General features: G+C 40.0%; 1 protein-coding gene and 1 pseudogene across 1 annotated transcript; one reads left to right on the top strand and one right to left on the bottom strand.

The window, feature by feature from the left end:
* Positions 1-1531: 1531 nt before the first annotated feature.
* LOC121808740 lies at positions 1532-9407 on the bottom strand (annotated as a pseudogene).
* Positions 9408-10495: 1088 nt separating this feature from the next.
* LOC121806427 (receptor-like serine/threonine-protein kinase SD1-7) lies at positions 10496-13660 on the top strand. Its single transcript, XM_042206464.1, has 7 exons — positions 10496-11746; positions 11821-11916; positions 12089-12267; positions 12335-12545; positions 12626-12863; positions 12937-13084; positions 13153-13660. The coding sequence occupies exons 1-7, from the start codon at positions 10513-10515 to the stop codon at positions 13441-13443; spliced, it is 2397 nt and encodes a 798-aa protein (XP_042062398.1). The 5' UTR covers positions 10496-10512; the 3' UTR covers positions 13444-13660.
* Positions 13661-15570: the final 1910 nt, after the last annotated feature.

Here is a 15570-nt window from a genome sequence, read left to right as displayed (position 1 = left end):
AGGCATTCCAACAGACGAATACTCAACAAATAATTCAATATGCCGAGTAGAATTTAGAGCCGCATTGAACATAAAAAACACACTTTGATCACTGTCAACTGCAGTACATACATAACTCGTACCGGTACCCAAGAAACAATGCCTCCAAGATATTTCGATGAAGTGTTGGTTTGAATCTATTCTTATCTTAGCACATATCATTGCAATTAATTCAGATAATGAAACACATGAATCCAATACGATGGAAGCTCTCGCACGAGGATGATCATAACAAATGCCCACTTGAGGAAGTTGATATATTCTACCACCCCAATATAAACTCACGAATACTTGCATGATTTCTGTAAAAATATATATACAAACCAACAACAATTAAAGACAATTTTTTCAATAAACCCTAATATAGTAAGTATACAATAAATTTATCAAAAACCCTAATAATATGCAAATAAACAACAAATACGGGAGCAATGTTGAAAGATTGAAGGAAACTTACCGAAATATGAAGGGAATCGCCAAGAAATCGCCAAGGAAATCGCAAGTTTTGTCTTCCTCTCTTTCTCTCGCGTATTCTGCCTCTATTCTGCCTTGGGCACTGATTTAAGCAAGTTAGAGACGCATGACGCTCATGCGTCTCTCCCTAAGACGCATGACGCTCATGCGTCGTTGGTGAAATTTTAAAAAAAAAAGAAGACGCATGAGGGAGATGCGTCTTTCCCTAAGACGCATGACCCTCATGCGTCGTTAAAAAATAACGGAAAAAAAAAAGAGAGACGCATGACCCTCATGCGTCTTTATGAAAGACGCATAATCGTCATGCGTCTCATTAAAAGGAGACGCATGAGGGTCATGCGTCTCTCCCAAATCCGGAACAAAAAAAAGGTCCAGTACAAACGAGGAATGATAGTTGTGGTTTAGAACAAAAATAGAAAAAACCCCTATGTTGATTCATATGTTTGTTTCATCGCCATTTGTACACTGAAAGACTAGCCACTGCTCAAACAAGTTAGTTATATGCTTCCATTGAGTCCTCATTCAGAGGATAGTGGCAACAAGAGGAAGGGATTTTCTGATATAAGTTAGGCCTTAAGAAATCAAGATTTCTCTTTGGGGAAGAGTCTCAAAGATGATAATACATTAGATGCGATGCGGCCGAACAAAGATGTTGCTGCTCTGCTAAATAGGAAGACTGGAATCATGCTTGTATGCAGTAGTAACTATTCTAATGAAACAATGCTGTGCACTATATAGGTTTCGTAGACAGTCTTTAACCAGAGACTACTTAGGATTTATACGTACATTGCAATATTTTGTGACTCCCACTTGAATTTGTCACTGCTTTCAGGCTTGGAATATAGGAATAGTAGTATAATATATGCAAGAATGATTCACACTGTAAATGTTTATTTTTCTAGAATAAAATTTAGACTAACAACTTTTTGAAGCAAACGCATTCACACCTGAAGCCTGGCAAAATGAAGGTAACAACAAAATGTACAGGATCAAATAAACATACATAACCAGGCTCTCTTTACCTTCCTTCAACTACAGAAATTGTCACTTCATTTACAGAAACTTTATGTGACCTCTTGGTAGAGCTCTGCGTTCCAACAAATGCAGGCTGCTTCGGGCAAGGAAGCTCTAAAATCTCACAGTTAAGCATCGACAGCGCTGTAGCCATGTTAGGCCTGTCTGCTGCCATTTCTTGCACACACAGCAGACCTACATTACCATATCTCACTATGTCATCTTCCATTCCACTATCATCTTCATATATGGCTGGATCCATCAATTTTACTATCTTTCCTTCATTCCATAGTTCCCATGTCTGTTTGATATCCATAATATAAAAATAATTAATATGACATATAACATGAAAATATGATACATTTCCATAACTAATCTACTTACATAAGCTGTAAGGAAAAGCTGCTGATCATCAAAACTGGAGTGTTTCTTTCCACTCACAATCTCTAACAAAAGGACTCCAAAGCTATAGACATCAGATTTTTCAGAGAATGTTCCGTTAAGTGCATATTCCGGGGGCATGTAGCCGCTGCAACCAATGAATTCATTATCAGGATAGCAACAACAAATTTCTATCTGAAAATATTTACTTGAGTGATGAGTGCTCACAATGTCCCAACAACCCTTGTTGTATTGGCTTGATCGTCATTTCCACAAAAAATCCTTGCCATACCAAAGTCGGATATTTTAGGGCCCAAAGCCTCATCCAACAAGATATTACTTGCCTTGAGATCTCTGTGAATAATCTTTAACCTTGAATCCCGATGTAGGTAAAGCAGGCCTCGACATATCCCCTCAATGATAAGTTTGCGTGTTTTCCATGTAAGAAGGTTATGTCTATGTGAACCTGAGAAAGGTTATCCGAACTATCACAGATTAAAGAACAAATGAATTGAATTTTACTTCGACAAATGAAACTTGGGCATCATAGACATACCAAAGAGATAGGCATCCAAGCTTCCATTGGGCATATATTCATAAACAAGTAGTTTTTCTTCAGACTCAACACAGCATCCAAGAAGTCTAACAAGATTGCGATGCTGAAGCCTAGAAATAACCTCAACCTCATTCACGAACTCCTCTACCCCTTGGTTTGAGGATCTCGCTAGCCTTTTTACAGCAATTTCTACACCATTTGGAAATTTCCCCTAAAAACCAGCAATGGAATCACATTCATATTCCTTATTATAGAGTATAAAAATTGAAAATATTCAAGTAAATCTTGAAAGAAGATTTACTTTGTAAACAGGACCAAAGCCACCTTGTCCGAGCTTGTTGGTGCAATCAAAATTTTCTGTTGCATTTGAGAGCATCGTAAATGTAAATAGGGGTAACTCATAAAGTTTAACTCCATGCTTATCATGTATGTGTGCCATTTCTTCAGAATATCGTTTATCAATTCCCTTGGTTTTGACGAACTGCAATCTTCTTATAAGCTTCCCTGCTGCTGAAAAATAAAATAAGACAATAAAATGTGATGTATGTGGAGAGAGACATGTTATACAGAATGACAACAACTGATAAAAACTTGTGTCATATTTACCTCTATATTTTAACAACATTTTCAGCACAAATATAACAAGTACAAACCCCAAAACCCCTGTTGTTGCAATAAATGTTCTGTGCTCTTGCTTCTTCTTGTCTGAAAATCAGAGTAAACAAACGAACGAACTTAAACAACAATTAGTTCAACTTCATGTGCCTGGGAAACAAAGGGATGAATTACCTAGTTCTGAACGTGCCAATCGAATGTTCAAGCCATCACCCCCGTGAGTAAATTTCTGAGTATCAGTTAAATTATGAGTCCAGTGCAGACATCCAATTCCAGGAGAAACAGCATAAGCTATACAAGAACAATTAGTCAAGCATGTGTCCCTGCATTCTCCTTCAGAAAGGGAAAATAGTTGAAAATGATCTGGCAGCTTTAATCCCTCAAGCTTCACAAATCCATCTTGTTCACATTGGAGGTGAGTTTTCCTAGTGCATCCACTAGTCCAGTTTCCCGCCTCCCACTCACTGTTGCTTGTTGGGACGAAGCCCCGAAAACAGGAACATATTGGCTTGTCTTGAGCATTACAGCTTCCGAAAGGTCCACACTTACCATACATGTCGCACTCGTTTCTTGTTGATGACCAACCTGTGCTCCACCCTTTCTTCTCATCAGACCAGAACTTCTGCTCAAGACTCCCAAAAGAGTTCAAGATAAAGTGGAACAAGTGAGATGGAAACGGATAGGTAAAAATTTCATATGCAGTTCCTAGAGAGCCACTGACAACCTTAACTCCATAACCACCACCCGTCTGCATGTCTGGAATCCCATTGAATATAATACCGTTCCATGGACCACTGCGCCAAAAAGGATCACCGTCCTTCCAAACAAACGTCTGAGGAACGTTTGAAGGCTCAATGGTCATGGTGAAACTTCCAGGTGTGGGATCATCTGGACTTGTCCATGATGTCAATATATTCTTCTCGTTCGTACCCCAATCCGTAAAAATCTTCATCTTCTCTAACCAAGCATCAGAAGCATGCTGGAAGCTCTCCCAAACATATATGTCATTATTGGAGTTATCTTGCAGAACCAGATTGCCTGTATCTAAGAGCACAGCGCAACGATTGGCAACAGAAGTCGAAAGATTTGTTGACCACACGATTTGCTTTTGACCATCCAAGATAACAAGATTGCCATCTGACGATATCTGAAATGTTCCAGAGGAATCATTGAGAGGCTTATTTCTATTAGCTACCCATGCAACAGTCACCTCCGGGACATTGAACATGATACCGAGATACCAGAGGCTGTGATTTTGTGGGCTGAAAAAACTCAGTTTGAATCTCTTTCCACTAGAAATCAAAGATTTAGAGCCGGTGAGAGATTCATTAGCTCTTATGATGTCAGTGGCTGCAGCAATGCCAAGGAAACAAGACACCATCAGTAAAAGGAGGTGAATATCATGATATGGCAAGTCTCTGAAAGCCATGAGTCTTGGATTTAGATATTATGAGGTGATGAAATTGAGTATCTTTCTTGTTCTTTGCTAGGACTAGACAGACATTGTTCTGCATTTTCATAGCTGATGCATACAGAGTTTAGAGGTCAATTGTTTGAATTTTTCATTTCTAATGTCATTAGACTTTTGTCCAACACAAAAAATATTTAGGGCGGTCTTTTATATTATTGATCTGGTGAAATATAAGATTGTTTGAATAAATTATTCTTAAGAGACTATATTAGTTTGACTATTCTAGAAGTGAGAAATACAATAACTTACTAGTACTATTCTGTATCTCGAATGATGATAGTTGATATTATATTAGATCATATGTATTAGGTAATCATATCTGGTTAGCTGATAATAAGATTGAGTGGTACTACTACTTAAAGAATTAATAAGTACTTATTTGATTAACCAATCACTAATATCACCATCATTATATGACTTAAACAACCCCAAAGATTAAGTCAACTAAATAAATCATTAAGAACATGACAAAAGTATGCTATCTTTGCAAATCTAGCCTCTAAGATACAAAAACTTATATTATTGTTTGGAGTTTTGGCCAAGTAACAGCAACATCCTATTAAAAGTCTTGTTTGTTTGTTACATTCAAACAACATCTATATTTATTATTGTAATTGAAGAGACTATAATACTTGAAGAACATCAACTGATCAAAGACCTTCCATATTTGTGACAGTCAAACTGTTGGCGGAACAGATCCCTTCTGTGTCTCCATTGGGGCCAATTCAGCCAAAGATCTCCCAACAGTGAAGGCAGGATTACGAGGCGAGTCTACCGCCGTTTGTTGGTTAGTTAACATGGCAGCAACGTCGGACTTTAGAGGGCGATCACCTGCATTTTCTTGAACGCACAATAAACCGATCTTGATGTATCTGAAAGGATCTGAAGACGAAGCTGGGATCTCCAAAATGGAATCAATCACCTCCACAGCTCTCTCTTGTCTCCACATATTCCAGACCTAAGCCAGATTGATCATATCATTTTTACTGTCATGTTAAGACTCTTGATGTTGAAACGAGGACTCACGTATCCAAGAAGGCTAAGATGATCAGAGCCGTAAAATCAGAGTTCTTCCTTCCACTCATGATCTCCAGCACCAGTACTCCGAAGGCGAACGCATCAGACTTCAACGAGAAACGTCCTTCCATGGCATATTCCGGTGACATATAGCCACTGCATTTTGAAAAGAATTGTAGTTAGTGAGGCAATAAGGTTTAGTGAAGTTGCATTTTCACTTACTAAGTGCCAACAATTCGGTTGGTATTGGCTTGCAAGTTGTCCCCGCTGAAATTCCTTGCCATGCCAAATATCAGAGATTTTGGGGTTCATCTCTGCATCAAGTAGAATATTACTAGCTTTCAGATCTCTGTGAACTATTCTCAGCCGGGAGTAATGGTGAAGTTACAGAAGGCCTTGAGCAATGCCTTGAATGATACGAACACGGATTTCCCAGCTCAGTCGAGCTTTCTTTCTTGGATCTGCATCAGGTATATAGCAGGTCTGTAATGGATGACGTTGATAGAACAGAAACAGCAATTAGAAAATAGATGAATTGACCAACCAAAAAGAAAAAAGTCCAAGCTTTTGTTGGGCATGTATTCATAGACTAATATCTTCTCCTCATTTTTGACACAGCACCCTAGGATCCAAACAAGGTTTCTGTGCTGGAGTTGGGCTATAAGTTGAACCTCGTTTTTGAACTCTTCGAGTCCTTGCCCCGACGTTCTTGAAAGCTTTTTCACCGCTACAAATTGCTCATTAGCTAGTTCGGCCTGAAATGAAGGCAAAAGAGTTGAAATTAGTAGATGAAAATCATACTAATATCATGTGCACATTTCAAAGCGAACTTTTTTGTATAACCTTGTACACAGGTCCAAAACCACCCTCTCCTAGCTTGTTTTTATCAGAGAAGTTATTAGTTGATGACGCTATGCTAGCGAAACTGAAGATTGGCAACTCATGCTCATTACTTTGATCTTCTCCCTTGGCTGAAATGCGTGTGGAAAAGTATGTCTACAAGTCACGTAGCAACACATTTTTGCGTGCACTTCTGGGAGCTATATGCCAAAGAGAATTATGATGAGCAAAGATGGCCAATATATACATTCAATTCCTTGATGCACTTGAACAGAAAAATATGCATACCTTTGTTTCTCAGCTTTTTCCACCAAAGAATGCACAAACTGGATATTATGAGTATGCCACAAGTAATGGGTACGACTAATTCCACTATAACTTTTTTTTTCCTGCAAAAAAACAGTTAAGTAGTACATTTTTTGAATATTGTGTTCAAGTTTCATTCACCACAAGAATAAATCTACTTATTAGTACCTTTCATAAGAGGGGTGTCGCAGCTCATTCTGACATACAGCGTTATGCCTGAATCATCCGGCATACTCTCTGAATCAATCAAGTCCCCCCTAAACAATAAACATCCTCCTCCATTACTGTTGGCATAAGCAGTGCACGAGCAATTGCCTCTGCACACAAACTCGCAAACGCCTTTCATTGCAATTTCCAGAGTTTGAGCATATGCAGGAAACCTAATGTTGGTCAGCTCCATGAATTCCGTTTTGTCCTCGTCACACTGCAAAGGTTTCATTCTTGTACACCCGCGCGAAAAATCATCCTTAACTTGTGGCACGAATCCATCCAAACATTTGCAAGAAGGGCTATACCTAATATCACAAACTGCATTAGGCCCACACCTAGCAAACACTTTACACGAATCAGCAGGTTGAAAAGCTAAATGAACCCATGCCTGACTGCTCTCCTGCCACAAGAAACGAATAATCACACCAGAATAGCTTAAGACAACCCTAACCACCGCAGATTCATTCTTAACTTTGTATGTCAAAAATGCCCTGTCGACAAAGGAGAAACTGTAAAGGCTGCCAACAGGCGAGAATGATGGCCAAATTTCACTCCTCCATAGCGTTTTTCCACCGATTTGCTTAATGTAAAGTTCACCGCCTCCGTTTGGTTCCATTTCTAGTGAGTAGTTGCCGATTGCAGGGTCGCCTTCGTTTCTCCACGATATGAGTTTTGCGTTTATTCCAACCATCGCACCTGGCAGCCAAGTATCCGTCGGATTGTCAAAGCTCTGCCACAGAACACCTGAAGCATATCTCAAAACAAAGTTTCCAGTGTCAAGAAGGACTGCCTCACTGACATATAAAGATATCATAGACCTCCAAATCACCTTGGAATTGGCAACAAGGTTCAGGCTGCCGTTACTCATTTGCAGCAGACAAGTATCACAAAAAGAGGATTGAATGGATTGATTCCGATTTAAAACCCATATCACCGTTTTAACTGATATGGTTTTGTACCAAATTCCAACATAATAGTTGCTGGAGTTGGCAGAAGCAAACAATCCAAGTTCAAACCTGCCCTGTTTGGAGATTTAAGTCTGGTTTTAAAACAGAGATTCACCTGTCTGATCCTTTACAAACTGAACTCCACACGATCAACACCAGGAACAACCAATATAACGAGAAAGCCATTGCAAATGCAACCTATATTAAGCTTTCCTTCAAACCGCAGTCACAACTCTCCGATTTTCGCTTTCTCATCACAGATTATCTTATAGTATTTACAGTAATAATGAGACGCTAAAGTATCTTATAGTATTTACAGTAATAATGAGACGCTAAAGTATTCGTTGCTTGTTGGGATAAAGTCGCCGGCGACTATTAACAGTAATAATGACTGTTATGTTGTGGTTTATATCATGTGCTATAATGTAAAAATATTATGTTTGTTAAAATCACCTCATGGTATTTTCAAATGGTCCTGGCCGGCCATAGTTGCATAATGCTAATGAAAATGAAAATGAAAATATTAGGGCATCAATAACCCCGGTCCGGTTTCAGGCCTAAAGGCCCCTCCACGTCATCATTCCTCTACAGTTGCGGCCCAGGCCCCAACTGCTCCCTGCAGGCCACAACCCAGACCGCAACTAATAAATGACACTATTCACAACTTCAACCTATTTAACTCGTAAATGCAATTCATTGAACAATTGAAACCGGGAAAATGCATTGTTCATTAGAAATTAACATTACATTTCCTAGACAAAGCAAATTAAAAATACTAGAAACCCGGGCCACAACTACTACTTCTTCATTTTGACGCGAAGGTAGGCAATCATCTCACGGTGCAACTCGAGATCGAACTCTGACATCGTCGAGGTATCCCTCGATGTCAACTCCATCAGCTGGCTCATCCGCCATGTAATACTCATCTCTTGCAAAGAGTCGGACATCTTATCCAGAGACGGATTGATCGGCGGTGGCACCATAGCGGAGTTGCTCGCAGTTGCCTTCCCCTTTGCTTTCCTCTTTGCCGCCTTTGTTCCCATCGGGCGGCTCTGAATGCTAGGAGAGGAGCCGAAGACGTCGTCGTCCTTCACGTTGAGGTCGATTGCCGGACCTCCTTCGCTCGAAGAGTAGTTACCGGAGGCGGAAACTTTGGTTCTCTTCGCCGCCCCAGTTGTCGGCTCGGCACAGCTGGTGTACTTCGGGCTTTTCTCGACGAGCTTCCAAACGTCGAAGTACTTGAAGGCCTTCTTCCCGTCAGCGAAGAACGTCTCCTTCGCCTTCTCGACGAGGTCAGCCTCGCTGTGCCCGCTCGGCCACATCCGACTACGTTGTCCCACTTTCCATTCCACTTGCTCATATCCGCTTGGACCCGATCCCAATGCTTGCGCAACTTCACGTAGCTATGCGCGATCGACCCTTTAGGACGCCTAGCGTTATACTTCTCAGCAATCCGCTCCCAGAAAACCTTGCCGGACTGCTGGTTGTTGATGATAGGATCCTCGACGACGTCGACGTAGTTTCTCGCAAGCCACATTGTCTCTTGCGGACTGTACTTCTTCGGCCCATCCTCCTCGCCGACCTTGCCCTTGCCCCGCCCTTGAGCGGGCTCCATCTCACTGATCTCGAACTCTTCGGTGTTGACCGGCGATGTTACGTCGATGTTGCTACTGACTCCCGGACTAGGTGTCGGCTGCGATGGTGGCGATGCCGGTATGTACCAATTGTTCGAGTTGACGAATTCATCCATCTGACGTTCATCGCTGTTGAACCAATCCATTGACGCCGAAACAAAGGGTATAATAGAGGATTGAAATGGATAATGCACGTAAGAATGATGCAAAAAAGTCTCGTATTTATAGACACAAAATCGAAAAAAAAAATTTCAGGGGACTTGCGCCCGGCCCGAAGAGCATGTAACGCTGGGCCAGGACTCGCGGGATGCGGCCCCGGGACCGGCCTGGGCCGTGACTCTCCTCCATCCAACGCTTGTGACGGGCCGGGCCTCGTGATTTGCGGTCCGGTCATCCGCGTTAACGATGCTCTTAAGAAAAAAATGAGAGATATGAAGATGTAGATAGTTTTTTAATGTGATGAAGGGGGTAATTTATAGATTATTATAGAGTTGGGGGATAAAAAAATGAAAAAATAAAAATAGTAATATTCGGGAAAATGTGAGAAAAAAAATCTGAATTTAAAAATAAAATTCAAAGGGTCATGTTACAACACCCACGCCAGCATGCGTCTGGGGGTGGCTCCCTAGCTCGTCTCAAAGAGTCATGTTTCAAAAAATGTTCCATTTTTTTGGTAAAATTATTGTTTCTAAAGATTTCTTGTTGGTTCGGATTTGCATTAATATAATACTCCTGCAAATTGACAAAGACATCACAAAGTGATTCAAACCACGGTGAAGAAAGTGTCAACCTTAACAATATCTTTCAGTTAACAATCCATATTTCGCAATAGAATATGTTCTTGAATTCACCCGGCACTGTTAACCCTCAATAACTGTCGCCAAATAATTGGAGCTAAATTCACAGCTCACCAAGTCACCATAAAAAAACCTTCCACCAAATTCATGTCCCCACCATATAAAATCCTTAAAAACTGGATGATGCCTTTAGTTAGTTAAGATTGCAAAAATGGCAACTCGAACCAAATTCATGCTCTCTTCACCCTTCTTCCTTCTCCTCTTCTTCCCCTGCAATGGCTCAGACACCATTACAATCGACCAACCTCTCTCCCCAAACCAAACCATCGTCTCCAAACAAGACATATTCCAACTGGGCTTCTTCCTCCCAGCCGGCGCCACCAACTACTACGTCGGAATCTGGTACAGAAACAAACCCCTTCGATCAGTCTGGGTCGCAAACAGAAACAATCCAATCTCCCCCTCTCTCTACAACACCTCTCTCCTCCAATTAACTACTAACGGCACCCTCACCCTCACCGTCAACTCCCTTCCAATCTGGACCTTGCAATCACCGGCAAAAGCCACCCAAGCAATTATCCTCGACACCGGAAACTTCGTCTTGCAAAACAACTCCGCTGTCGTCTGGCAGAGCTTCGAGAACCCCTCGGGCACGTGGCTGCCCGGCGCACCCATCAGCTCACAAATCAAGCTCACTTCTTGGACCACACTAGAAGACCCGGCCGCGGGCGCGGGCAGCTACTCTTTGCAAATGGAAAGTAACGAGCTTGTGATAAAGAGAAACGCCTCACAAACGGTTTGGAAAAGCGGGTTTTGGAGCAACGGCGGTTTCCCTTCGTTTCCCAATAGCAACGCTTTGTACAATTTCAGCCACGTCTCGAGAAACGGAGTTGATTTCTTCACCTATAATGCTTACAACGAATCGGTTTTTGTTAGAATTGTTCTGCTTGCGAGCGGCGAATTGGATCACTACGTGTGGTCGGAGGCGAAGGGGGATTGGTTCACGGCGGCGGAGCAGCCGTTTGATCCCGATTTCTGTGAAGTCGAAGCGAAATGTGGGGCGAATGCGGTTTGTGATGTGAATTACGTGCCTGCGTGTAGGTGTTTGGAGGGGTTCGCGCCGAGGGTTGAAGGGGATTGGGGTTTGTTTGATTTTTCACAAGGGTGTGTGAGAGAGAGAGCGCTGCAGTGTGAGAAGGAGAAGACGGTGTTTTCGAGGGTGATCTCTGCGGTGTGGAGTGGGGGATCGAATGTGAGTGGCGGTGGTGAGTGTGAAGCTTTGTGCTTGGATGATTGCTCTTGCTCTGCTTTTGCTAATAGGAGTGGAGATGGATGTGTGTTGTTCAAGGATGACTTGATGGATCTTCAGAGGCTCGGGAACCAGTCGTCGTCGGGAGGCGATCTGTTTGTCCGGATGGAACGGGCCGATCGGCCGTCGAGGAAAGGTGCTGTGCTTGTATCATCTCCTCTTTTTTGTATTCATTGGTATGCATTTCACATGTGTGCTTGCATTTGTTAGGAAAGAGGAAGGTTGTTGTGGCTGTAGCTGTCTCCATATCTGCTGCTGCACTGGTTGTTCTCTCTTTCTGTCTGTGGCCAATCCTCAAAAGCAAAGGTACAAACTACTCTCTTATCTTCTTGATTTTGAACTACATTTTCAGCAATATAAATGATTGAGTAGTTATATCTTGATCACAAGGATCGTCCTCTTTATTGTTTGTTTTTATCAGTCTAGGCTAATCCTAAACAATAAACTTCCCTTTACCTGATTAGTGCATCTTCTACAGTGTTCAGGGTGGTGCATCAAGATCTGCTGCTACTCGATTTAAATCAAAGTAGTCGTGCAGTAGAGAGAAACAGAGAGTATGAGCTGCCGGTCTTCAGTTTCTCTAGCATTGCCGCGGCAACTAACAACTTTTCTGATGCAAACAAGCTAGGAGAGGGTGGCTTTGGGCCTGTTTACAAGGTAATGCTTATGGTCAAAGGCTTCTTTCTTGTTGTTTATTTTCCAACTCATTTTGTTTTTGTTTTAGGGAGAGCTCCTCAATGGGCAGTTTGTAGCAGTTAAACGGCTCTCGCAAAGTTCTGATCAAGGACTAGAGGAATTCAGAAATGAGACACAACTGATTGCAAAACTGCAGCACAAAAATCTTGTTGGCATCTTAGGATGTTGTACAGAAAAGGATGAGAATATATTAGTCTATGAATATATGCCCAACAAGAGCTTGGATGTCTTCATTTTTGGTTTGTCATTTTACATCATCTTTTTTGCAAGAAATGTTCAATCATATCTGATGGGAAAGTTTGTACAAATCTGAGTGCAGAGCCGGAGAAGAAAGGGCTACTGGACTGGAAGAAGCGAGTGGAGATCATCGAAGGCATTGCTCAAGGGCTTCTGTATCGCCACCATTATTCGCGGCTGAGAATGATCCATAGAGATTTAAAAGCTAGTAATGTTCTGCTAGATGCGGAGATGAACCCTAAAATCTCAGATTTCGGGATGGCTAGGATATTCGGAGGCAACGAGTCACGATCAAATACTAAGAGGATTGTTGGGACTTAGTAAGTATACATGTTTGTCGAGTTGATGATGATGTTTGTGTTGCATGACTTGTGGATTGGATTGGGAATGCAGTGGCTATATGTCGCCGGAATATGCAATGAAAGGAGTTTTCTCTTTAAAGTCTGATGTATACTCTTTTGGAGTGGTGATGCTTGAGATCATAACTGGAAAAACCATCTCTGAGTTATATGATTCTAACCGTCTTACCCTGCTTGAATATGTAAGTCTTGATAATTGCAGAATAATGTTATGCAATGCAATGTAGAGATTGATTTGGTGGCTATATAGGGTTGGAACATGTGGAAACAAGAAAGAGGGCTTGAGCTGGTTGATCCGATTTTGGAAGTGCCTAGATCTTCATACTCTGTTGCATTGAAATGCATCAACATCGCTCTATTGTGCGTCCAAGGAAATCCAGATGATCGGCCTCTGATGTCGGATGTGGTGTCTATGTTGAATAACGACAAGGCAGCGATTGCATCACCGGACCATCCTGCTTTCACGGTCGGGACAACAAGTGCAGCATTAGAAATCGCCTCTGTCAATCACTTGACAGTGTCTCAAATCGATCCTCGTTAAGTTATAGTGAAACCAACATAGATAGTAGTAAGATATTGTTAGACTCATTTTTTTTCTTTTAGTTTAGTCATATGGTTATTTTTGCTTCAAGGATTTATGTTCATGTATCATTGTCTAAATGTGGTGATGTAGTTTTTTTAAACTTAGAAGCTCAAATGAAGGGTCTTGAACAAATTTTCTACTAGGGACCTTAATCTATTCTTCTTCTTTTGGTTGATGGGTTTTGGTTTTTGTGAAAAAACAGAGTTTAAAATACAATCTCCCATTATTATTCTAAAGTTCAAAAACAATTTACTCATAATCGATCACCTTCAGCCCAGACTATCACCGTATCACGACCAAGCCCATTAAATGTACGCCCAATACAAATATTACTAAAAAGATCCAGTCCAATTTAACTATTCATAACCCAGTAAATAAAAGATCGAAATCAATTAAAAAATTCTTCAACTAACTTTGTGATTTTTATGTTTTGTATTTTTAAAACGAAGTTTTAGGAAAAAAAAACTAACGTAATTTTCGCGTAGAAGCCGGAATCCAGTGGACTTTAAATCAACTGCCGAATTTACAACATACTAATGTATATAGTGATCTTTTTTGTCAATTACCAATAAATAAAATCCAGCAAGTTGAATATATGATATGATTGTGTGTGTTTTTAAAAAAAGATGCATGGTCCTTTTATTAAGTAGAAAATGCAAGGAATATGGATGTTGAAATGGAGAAGAAGAAAGTGACGTTTCGTGAGAGAGTAATAGCATGACCATAATAAACTCTTTGTACAGTAATTTTCATTGACGAAAAAAGAGGAAACTTGTCTTCTTCACAGTAAGTGTCAAACTGTCATTATAAGTCCAACTAATGTAGGACTAGGAGTACTAGTTTCTTGTAAACTACCCCATTTTATTTCTTCTTTACACCCTTATAATAAAACAAAAATGGAGTAGCCAATTAGTTTCAATGCTACTTCAAAACAAATTTCAATTTTTTTTTTGAGTAATATATATATATATATATATATATTTAGGTTTATGCTAAAATAAATCTAAAATATTTTTAGAGAATACTCCTTTAAGTTTGAGTTTAGTGTAAATGATTGTAGTAAAATTATTATTTAATGTAAATGTATTTGAATTTAGTGTAAATAGTTAGATTGATACGAGATATACTCAAAAATGAATTTGAATTTGAATTTGATATAAATGATTAGAGACTGTAGACTCAAAACTATAAATAAACCACCCACATCTATATATATATATATATGCTGAATGGGCAAAAATGCCCTCAGACGCTGCCATCTAAACTGCATGTGAATTCGTACAAAAGTGGGTATAGATATTGATGAAATTTAGTCGTCGCATGATATAATTGCGGAATAACTGAATACCAATCAATAATCATCCATCATCCATGGTAGCCAGAAAGATTGTGGAATTCAAATGACAAAACGCATTATCCAATCATACAAAGATAATTTCCATAACGTGTTTATTTCGGCTGTATAAATACGTGCAGATTTGAAATGCTACTATTATAAAAGTGGATAGTATGTTATGGAATGTGGGTATTTTTGTTTTCTTGTAACTAAAGTGGATATTTTAATTTCTCTCTTCCGTCCAAATTAAAAGTGGATAGCTTTATAGAATATATTCCAATAAGAAGATATGAAGCCCTCTCTTCTATAGTTCTATGTACGTAATTGCGTGGTCTATTGGATTGCTAAAAAATAAAGCTACTCTTAAAATTTTTCAGATAATGATGTAAGAGTTGTTAGTTGTTAATTTTTTTCTACAACAACAAAAAAGTTTGTTCTTATACAGTTTAACTGATAAAATATAGGGGTTCACCCAACTTGGAAACATTTATGCAAATGAATCTATGTTTAGAGTTAGTTTTAAAAAATAATTACATCATTTTTATATACACTTGTTAAGATTCTGTCAGTGGTTGCGAAATGTTGAAACAAGACTCATAACCGGACCTTAGGTGAGAATTGAATTAATTAGAGATCATATGTCACAAAATGAAGTTAGTCATTTACAGAAAGAGAGAGAGTCTTAGTTGTATAGAATAAGAAAACTTCAGTCTAACGAACTTTATTTCCTAAGTCCATCACTACTCATA

This window comes from Salvia splendens, chromosome 6 (genome assembly GCF_004379255.2).
Source record: "Salvia splendens isolate huo1 chromosome 6, SspV2, whole genome shotgun sequence".
Lineage (NCBI taxonomy): Eukaryota > Viridiplantae > Streptophyta > Magnoliopsida > Lamiales > Lamiaceae > Salvia > Salvia splendens.
The sequence above is the reverse complement of the archived record's forward strand: the minus strand, read 5'-3'. Positions and strand labels throughout refer to the sequence as shown.